The sequence below is a fragment of the Vanellus vanellus genome (assembly GCF_965231255.1).
Source record: "Vanellus vanellus genome assembly, chromosome: 11".
In the NCBI taxonomy this organism is placed as follows: domain Eukaryota; kingdom Metazoa; phylum Chordata; class Aves; order Charadriiformes; family Charadriidae; genus Vanellus; species Vanellus vanellus.
In genome coordinates, this window is record NC_138916.1 from 11,729,803 (window position 1) to 11,756,123 (window position 26,321).

General features: G+C 37.2%; 1 protein-coding gene across 1 annotated transcript; it reads left to right on the top strand.

The window, feature by feature from the left end:
* On the top strand, positions 1–24,855 carry AP4E1 (adaptor related protein complex 4 subunit epsilon 1). The gene is made up of 21 exons (XM_082488895.1): positions 1–168; positions 665–736; positions 1,589–1,712; positions 3,969–4,042; positions 5,448–5,569; positions 6,418–6,577; positions 7,117–7,283; positions 7,901–7,974; positions 10,202–10,324; positions 10,414–10,523; positions 10,806–10,945; positions 12,358–12,470; positions 12,611–12,729; positions 13,443–13,745; positions 14,506–14,620; positions 16,694–16,829; positions 17,984–18,239; positions 19,029–19,604; positions 21,035–21,219; positions 22,040–22,197; positions 22,657–24,855. Exons 1-21 carry the CDS (start codon positions 4–6, stop codon positions 22,815–22,817), a joined length of 3,453 nt encoding a protein of 1,150 aa, XP_082345021.1. The 5' UTR covers positions 1–3; the 3' UTR covers positions 22,818–24,855.
* Positions 24,856–26,321: the final 1,466 nt, after the last annotated feature.

Here is a 26,321-nt window from a genome sequence, read left to right on the forward strand (position 1 = left end):
GCCATGAGCGACGTGGTGGAGCGGACGCTGAGCGTGCTGCCCGGGCTGCTGGGGCAGCAGGAGCCGGGCGCCGGGCCGGGGGGCGCCGGTGGCGGCCCTGGCAGGGTTTCGGTCACCTCCCGGCTCGGCAGCCTCATCCGGAGCATCACGGCGCTCACCTCCAAGCACGTACGGGCTGCGCTCCGGGCCGGGCCGGACCTCCCGCTCCTCCCGCCGCCTCGCAGCGGGCGGGGGCCGGGGCCGGGCCTTACTCCTCTCCCTTCCCGCCGCCGGCCTCCCCGAGGTGGCGGCGCGGTACTGCGGGGCGCTGTGGTGTGGGCCCCGGGCGCGTCAGCGGGGCGCCGGCCGCTCCCCTCAGCCCCGGGGCCGCCTCCTCTGGAGCTCCGGGGGGACTCTGCCACGGGCCTCCTCGCACTGCGTGTTCGTAGAATGGTTTAGGTTGGAAGCGAACCTTAAAGAAAGCAAAAAATGCCTTAAAGAAGGCCAAAATTGCTTTCTGTGCTTAGAACGAGCCGCCCTGTGTTACTGCCGTAAATGAGATGTCCCCTGGTTTTGAGAAGGCTGTGGAATACTGTTAAATTAACATGTCTTCTTTGTCTTCTGTTTCATATTTTTGCCCGCAAAATTTATGCAAAATGAAAACAAGAAGTTTAATCTGTTCTAGGAAGAAGAAAAACTAATCCAGCAGGAACTAACCAGTTTGAAAGCGACAGTTTCTGCCCCCACCACAACACTAGTAAGTTCTGTTAGTGGTTATAGGCTGTGGGAAAGGCAGGCCAAAGATGAAGAAAAACAGTGTTCTCACTCTTTTTGCCGGGTGGAGTGTACAGGTTATCTGCATTATAGTTGTTTAATCATCAGCATTAAAAGTTACCAGCATCTCTAGTTTTGCAGCATGGCTCAAATAGTGAGGACGCTGCGATTCTGTTTGGTGCGAATAAACTGTAGCGATATGGCACCCTGAGTCTGTCATTCTGTAGTTTATGAAATAATGCAAACAAAAAAGCTGGGTGATGAACTGCTTCCATCAAATAACGTTCTTTGCAGGCTGACGGTCGCACAATTAATTGGTGCTGTGTAAGAAGCTGTGCTTTGTTGTGTGCATTGTTGCTTATGTCTGAGTTGCAGGAGTTGATATATTCTCATCTTAGTTAATGTGTATCTCAGTCCCTCAAGTGAGAATTTTTGAAGGGAAAAATAAAGTTTTACCTCACACATCGTGAAAACCCATTGTAGGTCAGTGTAGTGATCGGTAAAGAATAATTTGGGTTAGCAGTGTGATCACTTAACGCTTCATATTATCCATATTTTTTGTTAGTCATAATTAATGTACTATTGATCACATACTGTTGTTAACATCTTTAAGGGTAGTATATGGGGTGTTCTGCTCTTATGGCCAAAAATTAATATTGATTTACAGAAGAAGTTCATAGCAAAGGAAAAATTATGAGTACCCTGATTTTAGAAAATATGTGTGAATGCACATATGTTTCTATCAGATAAAGTCCTCTACTTCATTAGGGCAGTGAAGAAGAACATAAACCATGGCTGACTTAAAATTCTCAATAATTTATTTTTGGTATTTCAGAGACTGATGAAAGAATGTATGGTGAGACTCATCTATTGTGAGATGCTGGGGTATGAGTCGTCCTTTGGGTATATCCATGCAATCAAGCTTGCGCAGCAAGGAAATCTTTTGGAGAAAAGAGTTGGTATGTGCATGGAGCTGTAGCCTTAATAATATTCTCAAACTCTGTTTTTAGTGTCTTAGGATTTATAATTCATGTAAAAATACAACTTAAAATGTTTTTCTGTTTTCTTGGTCTTGTTTCATAGTCTCTCTCTTTGAAAATAACATTCTCTAGTTTGTGAGCTGCTCTATACCTGTTTGTAGAACAGAAGGCAGTGGAAATTATTTTAAATCTTCAGTTCCTTCATTGTTTTGAATTGCGACACCAATAAAAAAGTAATTTACGAGAAGTTTTGTTAAAAAACTCATCAAGCTGAAAATGAGTTTCTGTCAGGATTTGGTTTCTTTTTCAAGTACTGTGGTACAAGAGTAGACAGATGCTCATGTCAGGCAATTTCTGCAAGAATAGTATTGGTTTCCCAGTATTTAACTTAGAGGTAGTTGTTTTAGACTTTTTTTATCAAGGGCTTATTACTGTTAGCAAAGTGGCCCTGAAATATTTTCTATTTTGGTGCTTGTAGGATTTTTTTTTTTTTTTTTTTAGTTTAGAAACAGTGGTAGGAAATAAGGTAAAGAGGGAGGTCCTCATAGCATAGATGCAGAAGTTACTGAGGAAATCTGAAAGGCTAATTCAGATTTCTTTGAAATGTCAAGCCGTTGTGATTTTTCTTGCCTGCCAGTGTGGCTATTAACTTGTTTTTGGTAGATTTAGTTTGAAGTAGCTGTCAGCCTGTCTCGTTTGGAGAATTTTCTTGCAGTTGCTGATTCAACTGCCTAGTGAAGACATTTCTTCTTGTTTGCAGAGAAAATGGTTTAACTCCAAGCAATACTGTGTCTGCATACACAGCAGGAAGGCAGTGTCTTGCGGGATATGCTTGTTTGATATCCTTTGTTTGAATTTCATCTGGATCATCCATTCAAGTATTGAAGTTTCTGAGAGAATGTGTTACAAGTGATGATTCAAAGTTGCCTTATCGCTGAGTAATGAAAGCCAGTGCACAGATGCTCTGGTAGGGATTAAGAAATTCTATCTTCACCAAACCTGGGAGGGCAGGTGGTAAGCTGTTTTGAAGAAAACTTTGTGACTTCTGTAAGTGTCAAGAACCAATGTTCTTGTTATTAATCGGTTTGAGACCTTTTCTTACTAGGGCTCTCTTTGAGAAGGGTTTGGTGAAGCAACACTTTTAAAATTTCTTTTAAATACGGGTGGCTTACAGTTCTCTGGACATAAAGTGCCCTTAAGCCTTGATCTGGTAAAAGGATGTTATCAAGAGTGTGCATGGGGTTTTGTTTGAGGTTTTTTTAGGTTGTTGTCATTCTGCAATCATATGTGATAAATAAGGATGACCTTGTCTGGTTTTGGTACAGTATACCAAAGTCTGTATTAAGGAAGTGTCAGTTTGTCCAGTCGGGATGGGTTACTCTCTTACTCAATGTGAGCCTTGATAAATCAGAGCGAACTACGTTTTTGCAGGTGTGCTAAGTTGATCAAGTCCATAGTTCCACAAGCAGATAGATCAATCTGATAGCCCAGACAATACAGTTATTTGTATCGAAGTTGCTCATTTTTGATCCCTAAGCCCTGAATGGACAAAGGCCTTTTTTTAAGATCTATTTCTGTAATAAAAATATTGTCATAACTTGTGGTACACCCTCCCCACCCCCCCACTTTAAGTCCCTTAGTTTAAAAGGAAGAGGGGTCTCGAAGAAAAAGGTTTCTGGCAGGTTTCTTTTCTGGGGTTCTGGAATTGTTTCCTCCTTGTTAAGAAATAACAAGGGAGTTTTTGGCATAGGACGGTGAATTTACTCTTCTGTATTCCAAGTTGAATATACATTTTTTTTTGAACTGGAATTTTGTTTTTCTTTTTTCAAAAAATAAGGAAGTGCATTTGTGTTGTGTAGTCTAGAGGTAATATACTTTTATCCATGCAGGGAAGATAATATTTTTCCCAGAAGTGATTTCTCATGGTGCTCTTGGCTGCTCTTTAGCTATAACAGTAATGGAATGTCTAATTTCTTACAGCTTATGAATTCTTAGCTGTTATTTGTTGAGCTTTACTGCAACTTAAATATAACTGGTTTAGCTGGAAATAAAAGAAAGTCTTGATATTTAAAACACAAGCAACTGTCATCAACCCCAGCAGTGTTTGGTTTTTTTTTTTTTTCCCTTGGGTTTTTGTAATTGTTTAACTTTTCTTGTGTTACAGACAGTCTTAAGTTTTCTAACTCGAAGTTGCTTATTGCTTGCAATAGTAATGGAGGCTGCTTTCCTTTATAGGTTACTTGGCAGTTTCTTTATTTCTACATGAAAATCATGAACTGCTACTTCTACTTGTGAACACAGTTGTGAAGGTACAGTGTTTTTGGAGGTCTGGAGGTAAACTAAATTTGGACCAATTGTTTCTGTTCTGTGTCAGACAACATCTAAGCTATGTACTCAGTTCTGTCTTGCTGTCTTAAAATTACCGTTTCTTTGGTTAGCAATGAAAATCTGAAATAGCTTTCCCTGGGTTTTTAATTTAATCTTGGCATTCTGATATTGAAGCCATATTTTTAATTTTTTTCAGAGGCGATATACCATAAAATTTCCTTTAAAAGCTGTACCAGTTCTATACATTCTCAAATCCAGGAGGAGCCATGTGTGTATATTTCAATGTAAACTTTTGCTTTTAGCTGACAGCAAGTATCTGTTGGCTTATTTGAATTCTTTTGATAGAAAATGGAAATATGCTTTGGAGTGACACTGAAAATGTGTTATCTAATAATATTTTTATAGGTATCATCGTCTGAATTACCGCCTCTTTAATAGAGCGGTTGTGACTTACCGTAATTCTTTCAGTGTAATATTGCTTTTATATTACAGTATGCCAAAGTCACATGAATTATAGACTGAAAGTGATGCTCATTTTGTTGTTGTGATTGAAAACTGTTTTATAATCTTTAAAAATCTGACTTGAAACTAGTAAGGATATAAAAAGAAGTGAAAAATGGGAGCCCACAAAGAACTAAACCAAAATGAGGACTAAAACCTATCTGGGACAAATGGCCAGAACAAATAATGGTGTGAGCTGGAAATCTTAAATGTTTCATTCATTTTGAAAAAAAATTCTAGTCTTGTATTTCATGAATTCATCCATCTTTTTTTGGTTTAAGGTTACAGTGAGCTTATATACTATTTTTAATTGTATTTGAGACAGGCTGTGAATTTTTATTCTTTTTTTGTTGACCATTATGTGTAATTTGCATTTGCTTCTTAGGGAGTAGGTAATATCTTGTTTTAGTGTACAAATATGTAATTGGCAGTATTATCGAGCTTGCTCTTTTTTATTTTTAATTCTTTGGGTTAGGTCAAAGGCACTAGAGAGAACACTGTTGAATTCTGTGAGAAGTGACTCATCCCACTGATATGACTGGGGACTCAGCATAGTTCTGCAATCATCAAGCAATTTCTGTAAACAAACATTGATTGTAGCGCTATGTATTAATCTCGCATACGTTTAAAATATGAATGTAGTTCTATAACACAAGTGTGAGGAACTGCTTGTTTCTTCTTCTTGTATAAGAGAAGAAAAGAACCCCATTAGCTCAGTGAGAGCTGACACTTCTCAAACATGAGCAGACAACAGGATGGCTGGCAGCAGGATGCTTGCTGTAGGTGGGCTAGATCCAGCCTTCTTGTGAAAGATTTGGGTTACGTCTGTGCAGAATTTTAAAGTCTAAATAAAAAATTACTGTCTTATTTCAATGATTGTAACAGGACTTACAGAGCACTAATCTAGTAGAGGTGTGCATGGCATTAACCATTGTCAGCCAGATCTTTCCACGGGAGATGATTCCAGCTGTTCTCCCCCTAATCGAAGACAAGCTCCAGCATTCTAAGTACGTATTCATTTACAGAATTTCAAGTGGCCCTGTATGGTTGAATGACTTAATTTTGTAGGTAGTTTTAGTAAACTCGTGTTTTTTCTCTGAGTTGATCTTTCTAATCGTTGCCTTCAGAAATTGTTACTCTCTTAGTTTTTCTCTTGGATTCTTGTCTCATTTATTTGCAGTCTTTACTGAGTATTGGATAGGTATTATATAACCAGTTTTGATAAGTAAATTTAATTGAATTTATCTCCTGGAGTCCTTTTAATAAATATGTAGATGAAGAACTGTTAGTAAAGTAAGTGGAGAAACGGATTGGGATCCTTGAAGTACTTCACTGATCCTCTATTTTTTATAAAGGTCTTTATAGAAACTTTGTTGGTAAAAGTGTCTGCATATGTTAATACCCTTGAATTGTTTGATTCTTAATTTATAATATCCCATACACAGTGGATAACATAAGTGTTGTGTTGAATAGAAAGGGAACTGCAGAACGATCTGACTCAGTAACTTCTAGACAGGTGTTTTTGGGAGCTGCACATGTGACCACAACAGATTAGCAGTGGCCAATTTCATTGTTTATTTGGTGGCTGTTCTTTTGAATTGTCAATCTGACATAAAGCCCTACTATGCTTTTAAGGTTGCTTTATCACTTCCTCACTTAGATGGTATTTGCAAAGTCATTTGTTATCAAATATGTAAAACATGGGTTCTCATCTCCAAATCATGATGTTCTGATGGCCAGCCACATAATTTTATGTTGCTGTAAAAATAACAAGTGCAAGTTGTTTTGTTAAGTCAAGTACTTAAAATACACAAGCAGCTTCATTTTGGTTTGTGTAAATCTCATTTATCTTCAGGGAAATTATCCGAAGAAAAGCTGTTCAAGCTTTATATAAATTCTATCTCATTGCTCCTAACCAAGTTCAGCATATTCATGATAAGTTCCGCAAAGCTTTATGCGACAGGGATGCTGGAGTCATGGCTGCTTCTTTACATATTTATCTTCAAATGATTAAGGTAGGCACAGAATTAAAAGCACAACTGAACTTAGGAGCTATTTATATATATTTTTTTTTAATTTTAAATACACAGTCTACTGTACAGAAGTCTTACAGAAAAAACTTTACTTGTAATTGCTAGAAAAGTTAATTTATGTGATCATGGATGTATGTGTTATGTTTGTTTGTGCTAGCGCTCCATTTAACATGACAGATCCGTGTCTTGCATGATCTGGATGCTCAGCATCATTGGCCTCCTTAGCTAGAGGATCTAACATCTACAGCGTGTCAAAGGGTTTGCAGAAATTTTCTTGTAAATTTTTTTTTTTTTAATGTTGCCTTCAGGTTACTTTCACTCCCTTTGCAAATGTGTGAGAAAATAGCATAGGTTTAAAGTAAAGAGCTTACAGGTTTTGGGGGGGGATGAGGGTAGAAGTTTAATTTAAAGAAATGAAACCATCAGCGTAGGTATTTTGATCTTACTCAAGATCTGGATTATTTTTACTTCTGAAGAGCTGTATCAAAATATTTAAATTGCATTTCTTTTTGATTATGTAGGAAAACTCATCTGGATACAAGGACTTGACTGGGAGTTTTGTAACCATCCTAAAGCAGGTAGTGGGTGGAAAGCTTCCTATTGACTTCAACTATCACAGCGTGCCAGCACCATGGTTACAAATTCAGCTGTTAAGAATATTGGGGCTGTTAGGAAAAGACGATCCAAGGTAACCAGATCTTTCTCTGTAGTTAATATTTTGAAGCTACAAAGAATACAATCATGATCTGTCCCTCATAGACAGCTTTCTATTTGTTTTTTTGTAAGATAATTTCGGAACTTCTTATACTCTTGTTATTAACCAATACAGTGAGCAGATACTTTTTCAACTGAAAATTAGTTTCTTCTGGTTTACTTCTAGATTGTCTAAACAATTGATTATTGTGGAATATGCTTGAAATACATTTTTGCTGGGACTTCTGTTACTAGGTTACCAGACAACTGTGCAAAAATCTGGAGTAAAGATATTTTTAAAAGTGGTGTCATTTTGCGAGGACCTAGTTGTCTGTGATCCTTTTCCTGTTGATGTTTTATTTTTCATAGAAGCAGCCAGGGCAGTGTTTTTGTTCTTGTGTTATGGTAAACATTTCTTTTGAAACATGCAAAACATCTTGTTAGATGCCATTTAGAAACATGTTATAGAGCTTTTCCATGTTAAAGTGAATCTGTGGATATGAATAATTTGTGTTACAGGTTTCAATACTAGTGTTTGAGCTGTTTGGCAGAATAAGACTGCATGCTTGTTACTGCTGCAAATAATTTAAATATTTTTTTCTTGTTAAACAGGACAAGCGAATTGATGTATGATGTTCTAGATGAATCTTTAAGAAGAGCAGAGATAAATCATAATATTACATATGGTGGGTGAGGTTATTTTATGTAATTATCGGTATTTGTAAGATGGAAAATGTGAGTAGTTGATTGTGCTAAAATAGAATCACAGAATGGTTTAGGTTGGGAGGGACCTTAAAGATCATCTAGTTTCAACCCCCCTGCCATGGACAGGGACACTTTCCGATAGACCAGTACTTGTGACAAAAATACTTATGCAGTACTTTTGAAAAATCTAATTATATTCTCAGTAAACAGAAACTGTGTTCTTAAATGTCCAACTAGTAAATTGTAAAACAAGTAATACATTGCGGTAGAGAGCAGTTTTTTATCATTGCAGTAAAACATTTTTATTTACTGGGAATTAATCTTGACTCAAAAGCCTCTATCCTATGTTTGCATTGTCCTTGCTCTTAAATACAGAAAGTCAGTTTCTTCATGAAAGCTATTATTGAACATTGCTTAAGTTGAAATAACTGATACAAGAAAAATTCTAGTGATACCGCTCTGTTTATTACACATGCTTAGATCTTCTTTTCACTGCCCTAAGAAAGGCAGTAAAAAGTGTGGAAGAGTGACAGCATCAGTTCTTTCCAGCTGTGTAGGGCTTTTTCTGTTGCAATAGTTAATAAAAATTATACCTCTGGAATTCAGTGATAGTGGTGCCTGTGAAAAGATGTTTCTGGCACACATCTCAATTTAAAATTTCTAGGATGTGGTAGAAAGCTATCTTAATGTCGTCATCTCAGTAGAGAAAGCTGTATTTGTTGCTAGAACAAAGCAAAAGGAATAATTGCACTGTTAAGGTTTTTTTCTAATAACAAGTTGAGCAATTTATTTGAATTTTTCTTTGCTTTCCCCTCCTCAGGTCTTAATACCTCCCCAGACACCCAGATCTGATGTTCTAGAACCCTACATTAAAAGCTGTTTCAGTATTTAAAAAAACTTAACCCCAATTATTTAATTGTTAAAGTAAAGCCCCATAAATACTGCCAAAGTACCTGTGCTAATGGGATGGAAAGAAAATTGAGTTGTGTGTTGGTTTTTTTTTTTTTTTAAAGCAACACTTGGAGGGGGTGGCGGGGGGGGAACATGGTTCAAATCTCTAGATGTCTAGTGCTTACTTGATAGATACATATTTTGATAAGCATTGTGTAAGCTTCACTTCCACTAAAAAGAGGAGCTTTAGAGAATTATTCTTTTTTGGTAAGTAATAAATGAGGAAGCATCTGTCAGATGTTTAGTGTATTCAGTTTATTGCTTCTATTCTTTTAGGCAAGAACATACGAGTTATTGAGAGGTGTATTGCCTTATAATGCAGACAATTTGCACTTGGAATTGCCAAGAGTTAAACGTTAAATTTGTTTTAAGCACTTATGGGGCCGAAGTGGGCAGTTTATTATGATTTATGCAAGGACGTAGAATTTAGGTATGTAGTTTTTGTTGACATACGATAAGCTTTTTGTAAAACTTCCCTTGACGATCCCAGACAAAAGAAAAATGTAATTTTGAGTGATTACTCTTTCTTACTGAAAGTCTTTGGTTATGCATGTTTCTTGCTTCTTGTAGGCAACTGAGTTGTTAATATGCTAGTCTTGCTCAGATTTAGTTCCGTAATGCTTGAGAAGAGTAGGTGGTTGTGTATTGGACAGTTCAGTTAGAGACTGAATTACAAGAACAACTGAAAAATATGTCATGATTTTAAATGCCAGTTAACTTGGGGAGAGTAGCTTGGTCTGAAGCTTTGCCCGAATTGCTGCCACAAAGGATTCATTGCTTCTTGGGTCTTGTTCAGTTTACTTCTATCTTTTTCTTAAACAGCTACATAAAGGCATTTTTAAGAAGGGTGTTCCTGGGTTGACTTTAGTTGTTGGTAGTAGCTAAAAAATCACATGAATTACTGAAAAAATACTGTCTCAGATATTTCATAGTTGCCCACTGGCGTTCTAAAATCTGTCCCAGTCCAGTCCTTTAAGCAACTGTAGGAGACTTGAAGGTTGGAAGAACTTTAAGGACGCAAAATTGTATGCACAATGGCAAAGGTTAATCAAAAATACATATATACTAAAGGAGATAGTATTTCATCCTGTTTTTATGTATGTCAGTAGGTACTCTGCAGTTAGATTCAGTGGGGCTGGGACAGCACTGAAGTTCCTTGATATAGTCAATGAGCTTGTTTGCTTCCAAAAAATTTTTGCATTATAGAAGTATTTAATACAAATTAAATAAGTGTAGGTTTTTTTTTCCCTCCCACAGCCATCTTGTTTGAATGTGTCCAAACAGTTTATACAATTCATCCCAAATCTGAACTGCTTGAAAAGGCTGCCAAGTGCATTGGAAAATTTGTTTTGTCACCTAAAATTAATTTGAAATACTTAGGTAAGGATACCCGATTTCATTAAGACGTTTTTAATTTGATTGTAGTAGTATAAATTATTTTATATCATTTCCAATTGCTTATATTCCAGGTTTAAAGGCTCTGACCTATGTTATCCAGCAGGATCCTAATCTGGCACTTCAGCACCAGATGACAATAATTGAATGTCTTGACCATCCAGACCCCATTATTAAAAGGGAGGTCAGTGAATTTTTAAATGTCTAAAATTAAGTTACTTTTTAAGATGGATGATAGGTTTTCTAAAATGAGGATTGTAAAAGGCATATTATGTCTCAGTTATTGGGAGAGAGCAGTTATGAACAATACTGATGTGACAAGCTGTGTAGATAAGCAGTGTATTTCATTTAAGACTTGTCAAGTACCGTTGCTCAATTTGGCATCATACTAAAGTGTTTCTGTTTGCCTGCTTCCTCTTTTCAGTCATCAGAGCCAATTAAATCTATTTTTTCCTTTCTCTTTCAGACTTTAGAGCTGCTCTATAGAATTACAAACGGACAGAATGTAATTGTCATAGTTCAGAAGATGCTTGACTACTTAAAAGAAACCAAGGAAGAATATGCTATCATCAGCTTAGTTGGCAAAATAGCAGAACTAGCTGAGAAATATCCTTTTATTTTTCTGAACTAGCTGAGAAATATCCTTTTATTTTTCTGAAGCTTTGGAGTCAGAGCTCAGGCAAATGTAGCACGTGTACCTTTCAAAAGCATCTTTCATGATCACTGCAAGGAAGTATTACAGCTGTGCTTTCCACTCTTTCATATGCAAAACAAATATGCAAAAGAAACTGCATACAAAAATGACCATGGTGTTTCTTGTATTTCACTGAGAGAAGGTAATGGCACTCAAAATGCTTTAATTTGGCTTTGGAGTTTAGAATTAAAACCTTGTGTTTTCAAATTAAAACTTTGAAGTCTTATACCACTGCATGGAGACAGATGCCTCAGTGCTGCATTGAGTGCTGTTCTGTAATTGTGGGCATGATGTTCCTATCGGAGAACTCTGCGTTGGTGTGTGGATTTTAAGAATAACACATTTTCATAGAAATAAAGAAAATATTATTTAACTATACCAAAAAGATGAAAGTGATAATTAGGCATTTAGCATATGGTGGACACTGCTGTTAGACTTCCCATTGACTGATTTTCTGTATGTATTCTTGTCTGATAATTTGAGTTGTAAGTTCTTTATAAGGGAGAGCTACCTTAACATCCTATTTGTACACTGCTTGGCACAGAGTAGCGTAGGGAAAAAAAGCTGCGTTGTCATGCAGTATGCAAAAATAAGACAATACTAATGTTTCTGTACTGTTGAAAACTTCCATTCAGTAAGTGTGCGTTTTCAGGACTTACTTGAGGGAAGCCAGAAGCTAACTTCCAAAGTTAGCAAAGGCCTGTCAAATTTTAAATGTATAAGAAAAGCAGTGTTGTTTTCTTTGGAGTACTTAAAAATATTTATTGTTTTTCAGTAAATCAACAGTAAAAGACTGCTGAAGAGAACAGCTTAGTCTGTCATTGATCAAGTGATACTGGGTAAACAAACTCAAAAGATTGTGCTGGAAAGCCAGCATGGAACAAGTGTGAACTTCAGATACAGTAGGACAGGTTTTCAGAGCTAAATCCTTGTGTGAATATGGCTGTTCCTGCTGTGTGAAGTCTGCTTAGACTAGTATTTTTCACTCTAATGTTTATTCATGCACAGCTTAAGATGTATTGATTGGCAAGCCAGCAAATTGCCTAGCTGTAAAGTTCACGCGTGAGCTTTTTCAACAGGGCAGTAACTTAAGATTTCTCTACCTGACAGCCGTTTTTTGTGACGAATACAGGAAATGCTTTATAAAAGATACAGGAATATTTCCTCTTCAGTTAGATTGAGCTGATATTTGACCATCGGGATGCCACCTTATCGGAGAGAGCAAGGTGGGTAGCTTATTTGTGGAAAATGTGTTCCTTAGGAAACACAGTAAAAAGAAAGAAAAAGTTATGCCTTAGCACTTCATTCCTTAACATCTGGACACGTATGCCCCTGACAATGAGTGGTTCATCCAAACAATGAATGCTGTGTTTTCAGTTGGAGGTGACGTTGTGCATCCTGATATCCCAAACAACTTTCTGAGGCTGCTGGCTGAAGGTGAGATAATCCCCTGAATGCTCCAAAGAATTAGACACGTTCCTTAATCATCTGGCTTTTTCTTTTAAAATACACTTTGAAATATTTGGTGAGAGGTGGTGTTTACGTTGCGGGCAAAGTATGTATTGTTTTGTATTTAGGATTTGATGACGGAAAAGAAGATGATCAGCTACGGATATATGCAGTACAGTCCTATTTAGCCTTACTTGAAGAGGAAGATGCATTGTATCCACAGAAATTCCTTCAAGTGATGAGTTGGGTAAGGTAGACACATGGTCAAAATTGAATACACAGATATGAGGAAACTGTCAAAGGTGGTCATGGTTTTAGTAAATCTTTTGACCTGTTTTATTTAGTCATGAATATTCAGTTTTTACTTGAAGTCAAGATAATATGCTGAAATCTATTTTTAGTGGCCTCTTCTGGTGCCTGAGGGACTATTTAGCTTGTCATAGTTTGTGGAAAAATTGACTTGCTCCCTTTAAGGCAGGTGACTATTGGAGTGCCTTAGCATCCACGTGGATCTCGCTGCGCACTGAGCACCTCTCTGTCTTCTTCAGAATTAGGCCAGACATGGCCATGAAATTCATTTTTAGCCTTGCAGGCCAAGTGCTATGCTAGTATTGTCTGGCGCCTGGGTAAGCTTCAGCGTCCACCCAAGGAAGGGGCTGCAGCAAATCATGTTTTGTAATGGCCTAATTGCTATGTTTAGCTTTCTTTTCAAGACAGCTATTTGATTTTTAAGAAGCTAAAAGTTGGGGTCTGCTAAAGTAAATGCAAAGATCATTTCAAGCCTTTGACATTTAAAACAACAAATGGTAAAGAAATAATGTAGAACATGTTTAAATAATAGTTTCTTGAATGTGAGGTGGATTTTAATTGTGTTGTGTTGTAGTACTGCATTCTGATTTCAAAACTGAAAGCACTGCTCTTTGTGACTAAATGCATCTCTTGTCTGTTCTTTCTGAATAGGTATTGGGGGAATATTCCAGCCTTGTTACGGATGTTGATCCAGAAGTTGTTTTGACAAAGCTCCACAGCCTGCTGAAGAAGACTTTTGTTACTCCTGAAACTAAAGCATGGATAATGGCTGCAGTCACGAAGACAGCATCACGTACCTCTTGTTCTAACACAGTTGACAAACTAATCCAAGAATTTAGCAACTCTCTAGATACCTGCATGAGACAATACGCCTTTGAATTGAAGCATCTGTGTGAAGACAAAGCACTGATGAAAAAGTTGCTTCCATTGGATGCTAGTTGCAATGACATGGTGGTAAGACAGCTGCAACCTGTGTTCTTCATTAATCTTTTTGTAGTTTGGGCAGTTGAATATTTTGGTAAAAAGTGTTTTCAGAATGAATGATATTTGATGGTTCTGACTGGTGCCGCTCTTTAGTCTGCTTAAAGTGAGTTTCCAGAAACATGCTTTTTCAGGCATGTGCGATGAATCATAATGTTCTATACTGAAAGACAAAGAGCCATACTGTTTAGTTAGTAAGCTGGGGTAGCTTTTAACAAAATCATGATTTCATACACGGATTTGTTTTTTTTGTTGCCTTTTTTTAAAGACAAGTTAGGCCTGTTTTAGTTATATGGTACTGCTTTTTAGTTCAAACGGTTTGCTTCCTCTTTAGAAACTACTGATCTTTGCACTGAAATGTCCATAATAAATGATGAAAAATAGTATTGATGTTGCTGAGGTTTTTTGGGGGGTTGAATTTAGTGTTTTCACACAATGGTAGGATCAACCATTTTGGGAAAACTTCACTCTGTTTTATTTTTCTCTCTTTTCTTTTTCCTGTTAAGGAAAAAAATAGCCGAGGAGTTAAGTTACAAATCTCTAGCTCGAAGTCTGTTTCAACATACTTGCTTACCAATTTCTGTTAATACAGCAAGCAGCTTTACTGGTAGATATGGGAGATGTGAGACAGAAGATCCTAATTTGCTGATAAGACACAATATTCTTTGGTAACTTCAGGCTCGTGTAGAGAAAATATTTTCATTGCTTTCTCACTTTTCTTAATTGTCTGTAGATAGATGCTTCTTTGTCTTTTCTGGATGGGTTTGTGGCTGAGGGACTTGGTCGTGGTGCAGCACCGTATAAGCCTCATCACCAGAGACAAGAAGAGAAACTTTCTCAGGAAAAAGGTGACTGTTAGTTTACTGCATTTATTAAATGGCTGGTATGAGTATTAACAAACAATCTAAGTGTACATTTAATATTATTTCTTAAAGTAATGTTATCTTAATACATCTCTGTAGACTTAGCTAAGTTCAAGTTAGATTTTAGTTCTGCGTCTGTGTAGCTGCTATATGTAAGTGTTCATTTATCATGGGCTGCTGTACTGTAGATGATAATGTTTTACTGTAAACTCTGCTTGGTCTGTGGGGTTTGAAACTTATGGAGATTATTAAAGTGAAAGCAAAGGGTTCCTCGCTTTACTATACTGAGAACTTAGTCTTGGCTGTGGAATTAGAGTTTGCAATAATAACCATTGTGAACTTTTTATGACACAAATCTTGCATTTCTTACCTATTGTAGGTACAGTGAAGACAGCAATGTGAGCTTTTATTTGTTTAAAAATACCCCAAAACTTTACCTATAGTGCATTTTTTTTTGTTTTTACTTTTTTGCCATTGAAATACTCATTTACTTTATTATCGCCAGTCACATAAGGATTTCTTTTAGACACTTCTGAATGTTTCACTTTGAGGTTGGAAAGCTTTTCCAAGACATTCCCCAGCTTAACTTTACTGTTGAGGAATTAGAAAAATGAGTCTTCTATACTTCATTATCTACAATTAAATTATTTTTAAAAGATTTTGACTGTGTGGGTTAATACATACCATAGATAGTATTGCTATTTCCTTGCACGTGTAGCTTGGCAGAATTTAACACTTTTCTGAGATAACTATAAATTGAGAGTATTACATATACAGCCTCCACTTTAAGTCTGCTAGAAAATTCAAAATTTTGGTGGAGAAACGTTGAACAAGGTCAAATATGTTGAAACTGGTTATTCTATACTGTTTTTTCATGCATATAAAGCCCAACGATGGATACAATCTACTGTATGTCAGGTTGAGCTCATAATAGTGTTTCACACTGAGGTGTTGAGAAGAAATTAGTTGTCTTTGCTGCTGAAGAACATCCATTTAGTGCACTGGGGTTTGCAACGTTCTTACAGTTTTGCGAGGAAGCCATTGTAGGAACCGGATTATGAATCGCTCTTTTCTCTGAGTAATCACAAGTACGGATTAGCATCTTCCACTGGTTCATAAATATTCTAGGAGTTAACATATAGATGAGGGAGACTATTCAGAAATATTCTAGAAGGGGAGTCCACTGAGTTTATTGAAATTCTTTGTTTATAGATAACTAAATTTATGGGTTGGTAGTGTTTGAATATCTTTATGTGGATGCTGTTTATCAAAAGGCCCTTGGACCCCCGTGCTTTCTTGCTACCTTATGGGACAGGACGCTTCCTTAGCACTGCCTTCTCCTTTATCAGGAGACTTCTCTCGTCCCAGGTGCCCAACAGCTTTGCCCTGCTGATTCGCTTTGCTGGGAAGAAGAAAGTGTAAGGCTGGGGTGGAGGTGAGGGAAGGGGACCGTACCCCTTGATAGTTTTAGGGCTGCAAAGGAGAGTCTGCGCTCTGCTTCGTATGTAACAACGACTGTTTGTTATAGTCCAAAACAATTTTTAGAAGCTATTCAAACTATGTTTTGATTCGTAAAGCATAGCTAACGCGGCTGGTTCTGAATCCTGATTTGCAGTCTTAGTGAAAATGATTTATCACCCAAGGAGTCAAGTATGTTTGCAAAGCAGGCAGTGAGATATGGACATAATGCTGTGGACTCAAAATGCTACTTCAGCTCGTGAACAAATGGAAAAGCTCGCTTATGGAGACGCAATACAGTACTCCTCTCTACAAATACTAAGCATCGGCAGATCTTTTTAGTGGTACACTGTAAAGTCAGTATTTCTGTTTAATTTCAGTATTTAAAACCAAATACCAAATGAATACGTTTTAGATGAATCCTCTGTGTGACTAAAAAAACTTAATTTGAGAGCAGAAACAACCATTTTTAATGAGGATAGGATCCTGAATGGGAAGCCTGAGAAATGCAGCAGTACAGCGTATCTATTTTCAGAAAATAGATTTGTTTCTCACCTTTTTATGCCTCATTGTAATTTTAAGATTCTGTCTGTCTTGCAGCTCTGAATTTTGAACCTTACGGATTGTCATTTGGTTCAAGCGTGTCCGCATCTGGCATCACTGGCAGACAGTCCCCCACTGGTTTATCTTTTGGTTCTGATACATCTGGTAATAGTGCTGAGACAGGACATAAAGAGTGAGTTAATTTGTGGTTGAAATTATGTACATTTAAACTTCTGTTTTTTGTCAGTATCATGTGTCTTTGCTTCATCATTACATGGAACCAAAAAGAATACAGCTGAACTTGGAAACCTCTATGACATAGGAAGAAATTCAGGATGGCATAATCTTTGAAATAACTAGAAAAAAAACAACTAATGTAGTAAGACTGTTTTTTCACTTTCTTCACAAAGTACAAATTAAGTGGTAGTTAATGCAGTAAAATCTGGAAAGGATTACCTGATGATTACATGATTAAGTGTTTGTGGTTTTTATTTTTCTTCCTCTGGCTTCTTTCTTTTTTTTTTTTTTATACAGTCTACGCTTACTTTTTATGGGCTTACAATAATGTGCCTTTTAAGGAAACATTTTGACATAAAAGTGAGGCTAAGATTTGCATTGTAAGATACTCCTTAAGTTTTAGAACGCTACAAATAAATTCCATATCTGTACTTCCATAAAAATTAATAACTTAATTTCTACATAAATTGGTGTGCAGGAAACCTTGGAAGCTTTTTCAGCTAGTTTGTGTAAGAAAATCCGAGTGAGGCTTTTATGCGTAGGACTTGCAGCATTTAGCCTGTGTCTGTTGAATTAACTTCTGCTAGAGTTCACAGTGTCTGAGAACATGAACACTTTTCATAAGAAATAAAAATACTTTCTAGGTCTCTTCTAATTTGCAGTCTCTAACTTAAATTATTTTTTAAGGAATCAGCAATAGAACTATTTCAGTATTCTTAGAGATTCCCAGAATCTTTCTCCTGGGAAGATGTTGCTTGTATTCACTTTGAAAAAATTATTCAAATACATTATAACTGTAATCTGAAACTCCGGATGGAGTTGGCAAACACAGTTTACTACTGACTGCAGGTGTCTAATGCTGATTGGGCACAGGTCTATGCTTAGGCCTGTATAGCCCAGTCCAAGTTTGCATTTGCGCAGTGTTTAAAAATAATGAATGACATTGCTAACAGAACTTCATGCAGATGCAAAAGCGTTCATTTATATTCCACTACTTGCTCTGTGTATCAAAGTACCGAAGTTGTGAAGGGTGTTTAGAGTGTTGGCATGCTTCTGTGAACGTGGTCTGTTCATATGGTTGATCCTACTTTGTTTTGTTTGCCTTTTTAGGTCAAATACTCTGAAACTTGAGGGAGTACGCAAGCTATGGGGAAAAGAAGGCTATCTTCCAAAGAAAGAAAACAAAGTAGGAAAAGAAAATGAGCCACAAACTGTTTCTTGTGGCAGCTTATTAGCAGGACAGGTGGGTGATCCTCCTGCATCGCGGTCGGATCAAGTTGCCAGCCTCTCTGAGGAAGACAAAGAGAAGCAGCAGTTGGCATCAACTTTGTTTATCGGACTAGGATCAAATGCTGGTGTCAGTCTGGTAAGTGGTTTTTTTTTTTTTTTTGAGACTTACCAGCTTAAAGTTTATATATTGCCTTATTTACAATTACAGATGTTTATATGTAAGTGGAGGTCAAATTAGTGTTGCAGTAAAACAAGGCAAAAAATCCCAAGTAACTGAAAAACTATTGAAAATTACTGCTGTAATCTGATAATTTAGGAACCTGAAGCAGGTTGGATATTACTTGGTTAAGCAATCTCTGGAGCAGATCTGATTCAGTAACTAGAACTTCCCTCTCTTTACATGTTGTGCTTCAAGTTTTAGTCTGTTTTCCCTAATAACTGTTCCTTGACCCAACTTTGCAGGGCTGTTGGCTTTCATTTGGCAGCGAGCCTAGAGTTTAACGCCCCATGTCAAGACTGTTTTTTATTTATGTATGGTAATATGCAGTACTCTAAAGAATTTGTTATTAGGTAATCTTTTTAAGACTGGTGTTGTCATATTAGCCAACTCAAATCTTGGCATTTATCACTGGTTTAACCAGAAAATGTTCAGCTGTGCTTGCTTTTTAATATTTAAGATTTTAGTTTGTGTTTTAGAGAACCTCAACTCATTCTTGCGTTATAGGCTAATCGAATACCCTGTAAGAAATAAAAGAAAAGCCTATTATGGAATCCATTAAAATGTTTGGAATCTATTTGTATTTGTCATCTGAATTGATTCCTGGGTCGTTATTTGTCCTTGCTCGCTCTGTTTCATGCTGTTAACAGTAACACAGCTGCTTGCTAGAAATTTCCCCATTTTTTTTTTTTTCTTCTTCCTTTTCAGATGGGGAAAGTGGATGCAACTACTCAGAAGTTCAAAAGGAAATCGAAGATAAATGAAACTCAAAATAGTGAGGAGCCGTCAGACTTCCAAAGTAGTGCTGCTTCAGATTTTGGTCCCTTACTTGATACAGTACCTGTTATCATGGAAGACTGCGAGGGAAATATACACACAAGGTTAAGGAAAGCTTCCCTGTGTTCTTCAGATATTGTAGAAGATAATTCAGCATTTGAAACACCTCAGTCCCTAAAAAAATCTGGGCTGGATGACAGACTTTCAGATAGTAGGCTGTCACAATCGTCTTTGTTTGCTGATAGTAATATTGAAATTTTTCAGCCTTCTCCAAGTGCTCAATGTGAAAGTGCCAGTAAAACACCAGTGGTCCCTTCCTTACCAGAAGAGCTGGAAGAGCTCACTCACTCTGAAGTAGTGGAACTTTGTCAGAGTGATGCCTTAGCTCTGTATTTATGTAAGGTCTGGACAGATGACTCTGTGTTGCTCACTGTTTTTGTTTCAAATCAAACCACTTCTGCGCTTAATACTGTGAACTTAGTGTTTGAAGAAGCAGAACATTTTCAGGTAAGAAACTTTGTTTCCATTATATTTCAAATTCACTGGGAGCGTCTTGCTTTTTGCTTGCTTTTAAGTGTGCAATGTTTGGTTTAATGTCACAGCCGTGCCTTTTTCCCAAAGCATTTCCTTAAAATCTGTGGTATGGCTATTACACACATCCAGAAGGGTAATGACAGAAATCTCAATACTAAACTTGGTGCCATCTGGTATAAAAGTTAATGTTTCACTTTTTTAATTCACCTTGATTTTTGTTTCCTACTGCTTGCCTCCGTATAACAAATATGTATGATTTTTCAGTTCTGAATTCAGTTTCTTTGTGGTGTTTGGCTGAACGCAAACCTCACCAGTCATACTCAGAATGCCAAAGAAATCACTGTGTAACTTTTTTTGTCTAAGTGTGACTACTGGGCTTGTGCATTTATTTGTATATATCCAATAGGCCAACATGATGCAGTTTCTTCCTTCACATAAAATTGTGTAAGCTTGCTTCAGCTTTTGTTTTTTTTTTTTTTTCTTTTTATTTTGTCTATTATGTCAGTGGAGTTGGTCAGTGTGTTGTTTTTTTTTTTTTTTGTTTTGGTTTCATTTTTTTTGACATTGGATACATTTGGGATTTAACTATGGTTGGCAAAAAGCATGTGATAGTCTCGACTGAAGCATCACTCAAATAATTGGGAAGCTATTTAGGAATTGCATATTGGCATGATTATCCATGGATTCTGCTGAAAGCAGCATAGAATTAGGAAACCTTGGAGACACTCAGCAAGTGGTAACTGGACAAACAGAATTAAGCAAAATGTTTCTTTTAGAATTGACTTAATTAAGGAACTTCTAATAGGCTATGAAGTCTCCTTACTTCTCATTTCTGGCTTGAATCAAACCTGTCATGGCATTGATAGAAAGTGAGCATCTCCTGTCTAGTTTTTCCTTGTAATTCATTTAAGTTTCTACACAGACCACTACCACAGATAGAATCAGTGTTACTAGTTTGTTTGGAGAGGCCGGGGACTGCTGAGTAATCTTGAAATTATCCTTGTTATTGGGGATGATCTCTCAACTTTTTGCTTTTAATATATAGCTTGGGGTATAATATATAGCTCTTGTATTTGTTTATTTTTGGACTGAACTACAGAATTCAGGTTCTTGGCCATCAGTTCTCTTTCTCTCTGAGCAATCATTCGGGGTGGGAAAAGCCAATTGGCAGAAAGAGATCAATTTCTCCAGTGTTTTAATTCTTACAGAATTTTTGTAGATGTTAATGATTGATTTATCTTCAACGAGAGCTGAGAAATGGTAGCTCTATTCACTTGCCAAAAAGCCCAAGAAAAATCAATTGAAATAAAAGGCACTGACACAATTTTATAGCTGTATCTTAGCCACTTATGCAACTTGATAGCAAGACTTATATTCTATATTCCTTTTAAACAATTATATAGATTTTGGAGAGTCCCACCTACCAGTTTCCTGTAATTGAAGCTCAAAGTGTGGAACGTTGCCAGAAGTGTGTGTGGATGGACAAAATCTGTACACAGGGAATTCTTTCTGGCTTTGTTAATTACCAGTCAGAGATGGAAACTCGCCTTGAATTTTCAATAACTTTATCATTGTTGGACTTCATCAGGTAAATAAAATAAGCTGCAGTTTTTAAAACAGCATCTACCTAAATAAGTATTAGACAAGGACAGGATGATTTTAGTATTGATTATGAAAATATAAGGCTTAATCTTGAGAAGCTAATTTTAATCTCATTGAGATGACTTAAAGATAGTAAATGGTTATTTACACACTTACAAAAAAGGAGCAAAGTTCTAGGAAGAAGTACAAATCCAGTAAGAATATTGACAGTACCTGCAAGTTAGAATAGTCTTGAAGAACAGAATGCGTTTTTGAGGAGGCTAACAGAGCAGTGAAGAGAAGGGCATGCCGTTTTAAAATACGGCATAATATAAACATGTCAAACTGAAATAAGTGATTTGAGCACAGACCCATACCTCATATGAAAAGGGTGACAACTTTTGCAGGGGAAGAGGAAAGCTCATTCTATTCATTTTTGAACACTGCATTTATTTTAGGAGTAAAAAAAAAAGCGAGTGTTCTTTTTGCAATAGACTTTTCTGTTTTATAATGAAATCCACCTTATTTGCCATAATAAAGTATACCTCTCGTTGAACTCGTTTCGTCTCTTTCAATGGGAAAATATCTTAAGGCTGTTCACTCTGGTCTTCCATTTAAATAGAATAATGTTTTTTTTTAAATTTAGAAATCTAAAGCAAGGAATAGAAACTGTTTTTAAATATTAAGCTGGGAAGAGGAGGGCTTTGTTTAAACTTACTGCTTGCTCTATTGTCCATTTGTTTCCAGGTGTGATTTTTTGGGGAGATCAAATATATTCTGAGTAATGTATCTTATTTTGCTAAGATATGCGGTGAACTTATTTCTAGGCCGATGGAGATGACTACAGAAGACTTTGGGAAGCTGTGGTTGTCCCTTTCCAACGATGTGAAACAGAATATAAAAATGTCATCTTCTCAAGATTCCCTTTCAGCAGCTCTGAATACACTGCAACAGAAGCTGAAACTCCATATAGTTGACATTATAGGTGAGTGAAAGTATACTGTAAGGTTGCTTACAACCTGTAATTTGTCCCAGGAGAATAAGTGCATGGAAGCAGGTATCTTACAGTCTAAGGCAGGGAATGTCTAAGAACATAATAGACACGGGAGTGTTGTCCCATGGACTTTATTTGCCTTACTCAAGCGTCTATGAAGATTGATGTAGAGGTACAAGCGTACAACAAACAGTAGATTTTGCAAGGGAGCAAACTTGTGCTGTGAAGAGTTTTGGACTGGATAAGAAGGTGGGAATGAAGCTATATGACAAATGCAAAGCTGGGATTGCATGCAGGAGGCGTGATTTTTGGTGCCGTGTTAGGGGAGTAGGGCTCAGAGTAGGAGAGAACAGCAGAAATGGAGTTTGAGAAAGGTACCTTTTTTTGTGAACTGTACTGTAGCTCTTGTTAATTGTTGCTTCGTTTGTTTTCTGTGGGCTCTGTTTTAAGGTAATGAAGGAATACTGGCATGCCGGCTACTTCCATCTGTGCCCTGTCTGCTGCACGGTCGTACTCACTCAGGGATGCTGGCTTTGTGGTTCCGATCGCCTTGTTCTGCTCTTCCAGACAGTTTGCTGTATCACTGTCAAAAGGTGATGGAGGAATCCTAATAACAGTAGTGCCTGCCTTAATCTATTTGGTGTGAGAAAAGCAAATCAAGGACTTATACTGTTGCACTGATAATTACCAAAGCTAAATTGAGATACTGCTTCTTAGAAGTATTACAAGTTTTCTTCCAGCTTGCATACGTCTTGTGGACTTGTGGGGGAAGAATGATGACCTACGTTACGCCTGCAAAAACATGCTCAGGACTGTACAGTGACAAACAAGTAATTCATTAAAGTATTGTTACCTGTTTAAGTGAAATTATATTTCTTAATTTTGTTGTAAATGACTGAAAGTATTTATTTTTATTATGCAGCTTTTATAGATGTCAACAACTATTGCTTATAGCAAATACTTAAATATGATTTTAAAGAAAACGTATCTGCATTATGAGGTCAGACGTGATCAGTTATCAGGATCGTCTAATTTTATTTTGAATTTTTTTCTTAAGCTATTTTTAAGCACTGCTGGCAACAAGACCAGTATTGGTGGTTGTATGAAGTAACTTATAGCAACAAATGCGTGTTTTGAAAATAGTTAAAAGATTTTAGTGAGCAACACACTTCCCATGATCTTTGATGTTTACCATGTAGGTGGTAACATCTAAATAGGTTTTTGCTAGGAGGCAGGCGTGTCAAATTGGATTGAAGCACCTCCCGAGGGATGATCTAAGGCCCTTCCGGTTAGTTCCTGTCTGCAGTTCTTCCTGCCTCATGTTTCAGTCACATTCCCTTTCCTTGGGGGTCTGTGACAGTCACTGAATATTGGTGCATGTCCAAAGATACAGTTCACACTGATCAAATCTGAGAGGACTGAGCTGGGGGTAGTTGGCTGAGGACGTGTTGGCTACTTGTTAGTTGGCTAGTGGACATCTTCTTTGCTCTTCAGTCGATCCGGTACATTTAACCTGGCCAATCTCTCTGTCTGTGAAAATTCACATGAAGGAAATTTTCATTTATTTTTACTTCTCATTATTTATAGCCTCAGTATGACTCTTCGAACCTTTGACTTGTGCAGATGTGGCTGTATTGTGTGTGCACAGCCAGGAACTGCGGTAAGGCATAAGAGGTCTAAATCAGAGCAGCAGGCATGATGAATGTGTCTGTCTAGATTGTCTCCTCTTCTCCCTGAACTAACCTCACAGTTTTGAAAATCCAACAATCTTAATTTATGTAGATGCTAAATGAAAACTTTAATACCGTTTATTATTTATAGCTGGTTATGTTTTTTATTTAAAAACATCAAAGATTGTACACGCGGTTCAGATGGTATAGATGGATGCTAGAGTGGAATTCCCTCCTTTGTGTGTTCGATGTTAACAAGGAAATTCTTTGTTATATCAGGTGAGAATCAGTAACACTGAAAAGCACTGGTTATAAAGGAAAATAAAGTATTGTTACATTGCTAATGCTTTGGTAAATGTTCATCATACAAATGTTAATGTGCTGATAGCTTTTCTCTTTTTTTTTTACGTCAAGCCACTTGTGTTTATCACAAGTACAATCATATAAGCAAAGCTCCTTTTTCTATTGCCGTTTCAGTACCCTCTTACTGAGGAATTTAAAGTGCACTGAACGTGTAAATATACTTAATGTTCTGCATACTTTAATGTTTACTGGCACCTCAAGACAGTTTATATAAATGAAACTGATTTATAGGGGAATAATTTCCAGCAAACTGTTTCCCTGCTGGTAAATCAGATTTCTATTATGCAATTGGACTTTTGTAATCATGTGAGCTATAATAGGAATATCTGGGTTTGGCCTATGCATTTAAACCATTTCAGCAATGAGATGTTCAATGTCCTCATGTCTGAAAAGAACAGCAAAAGACAGTAATGCCTTCTATTGTTCGTGTAATGTTCTTTATAACCTTTTTCTCCATGTGAATAGTGTATGTTAAGCTTTCAATATGCAGATTCGAAGAGCTTTACAATAACAGTACATAAAGGGGTTTGCAGGGAATTGTACCTGTGTCAGTCTTTGTTTTTTGGATTGCCCAGCAAATATTTTTCTTAATCTATCACCATCTTTGCCTTTCTTGTAGCTTAATAAAATTCAGTTTTATTTAAAAAATAATTAGCTTGATACTTGTTAAATATTCTTTGCTACCACATGTAGCAGTGTTTCTGCATATTAAGAACTAGGTTCTATTTTAATTGTTTCTCCTTGCATCTGAACAGTGATGAAGGATGTAATATTGCAGAAGTCTCAAATCTATTGGTGATTTAAATGTCCTGTGTCTCAGCTGGAGGTATAAAAAGAGTGAGAGTACCCTTTAGATCTTTTGAATGGCATTCTGTGTGCCAGCTCACATTATCTGATACTCTTTTTGGAATACTGCCAGACCGTGGGATTTGTTTTTAGGCACCACAGGAGACTTTGGGGTCTCTTATTATAGTTGACAGCAATAGTGTTTGTTCATTTGTGGTTTTGTTTTTATTTTTTTTAAGTCCAATGCTAACACAACACACCATTTGCTATAGTATTAGGAAAGGGTTGGGAATTTGGGAAGTTTGACTTAATTACTGAATTGAAGGTGGTTGCAGCCCTGATGTAAATGGTGAGGCTGTATGGTGGGGCTGTCGGTGTGTACCAAGAGGGCGTTCTACAATGCAGTTCTGGCTGATGCAGGAAGCTTAGGACCTTGAGAACATCAGCAGTTCAGTGCTGGGAATCCCTCAGATCTTGATCCATTATCCAGTTGTTTCTAAAATGAAATATAACTGCATAAGTAATTATACAAAGGAATATTCTTTCGTCTAGTTCTGTACTGACAGTCCTTCAGTGAGTATCTTCATCTTCTGTGCTGTCCCCATTTACTTTTCTTTGTTACTTACTAGGTCTTGAAGGATTAACCAACCTGTTTTCAGGGAAAGGGAAATAAGGTGAGTAGAAGTAGGCTGGAAGGAAGAGGGCACATAATCCAGTTAGCACAAAGAAGTTTACTTTCAAGAGGCAACCAGAGGTCAGTCAGAGTATATGCTGACCTTTCTGAACTGGCAGTTTAACAGCGTTTTGGACCAAAACCCTATGTACCAGGAGATGCCGCTGTTTTGCTGCTCTGTGCTATGGGCAACTTGGCGTTCTGGACATTTTGGGGAGTTGGACTAGGTGATCTCTAGAGGTCCCTTCCAACTCTGAAAATTCCGTGATTTTGGCCTCAACAGGTAAGAGGTCGTATGGGATCTGCATTTCATCTTTTGTCAGGTTCTCCGCCCTTACCTCAAGTATTTTCAGATATTTTTAATGAAACAAATACTTTGGTAGGAAAATTGGTGGAAGTGCAACATGGCAGTGTGATGCTGTATGTTTTCCTAAACACAGATCAAATCTCGCATTGTGTTATCTTGCTCTCTGCTAGGCATTCCCAACCCCTTCTCATCTGGTAGGGACCCACGACAATATATTTGTGTAACAGATGGCACTGTCTTGAGGTTCTCCTCTACTTGCAAGTAGCTCCTAAATGACATTGCCTGATGGTTTCTAAATACTGGAAAGGTAGTTATC

Bases quoted from the DNA above. Each gene is read 5' to 3' on its own strand.
- AP4E1 (XM_082488895.1), top strand. From the start codon at position 4: ATGAGCGACGTGGTGGAGCGGACGCTGAGCGTGCTGCCCGGGCTGCTG. The intron at 4,043-5,447 runs GTACAGTGTTTT...TGATTGTAACAG, and splicing joins TTGTGAACACAGTTGTGAAG to GACTTACAGAGCACTAATCT. The intron at 6,578-7,116 runs GTAGGCACAGAA...TTGATTATGTAG, and splicing joins TTTATCTTCAAATGATTAAG to GAAAACTCATCTGGATACAA.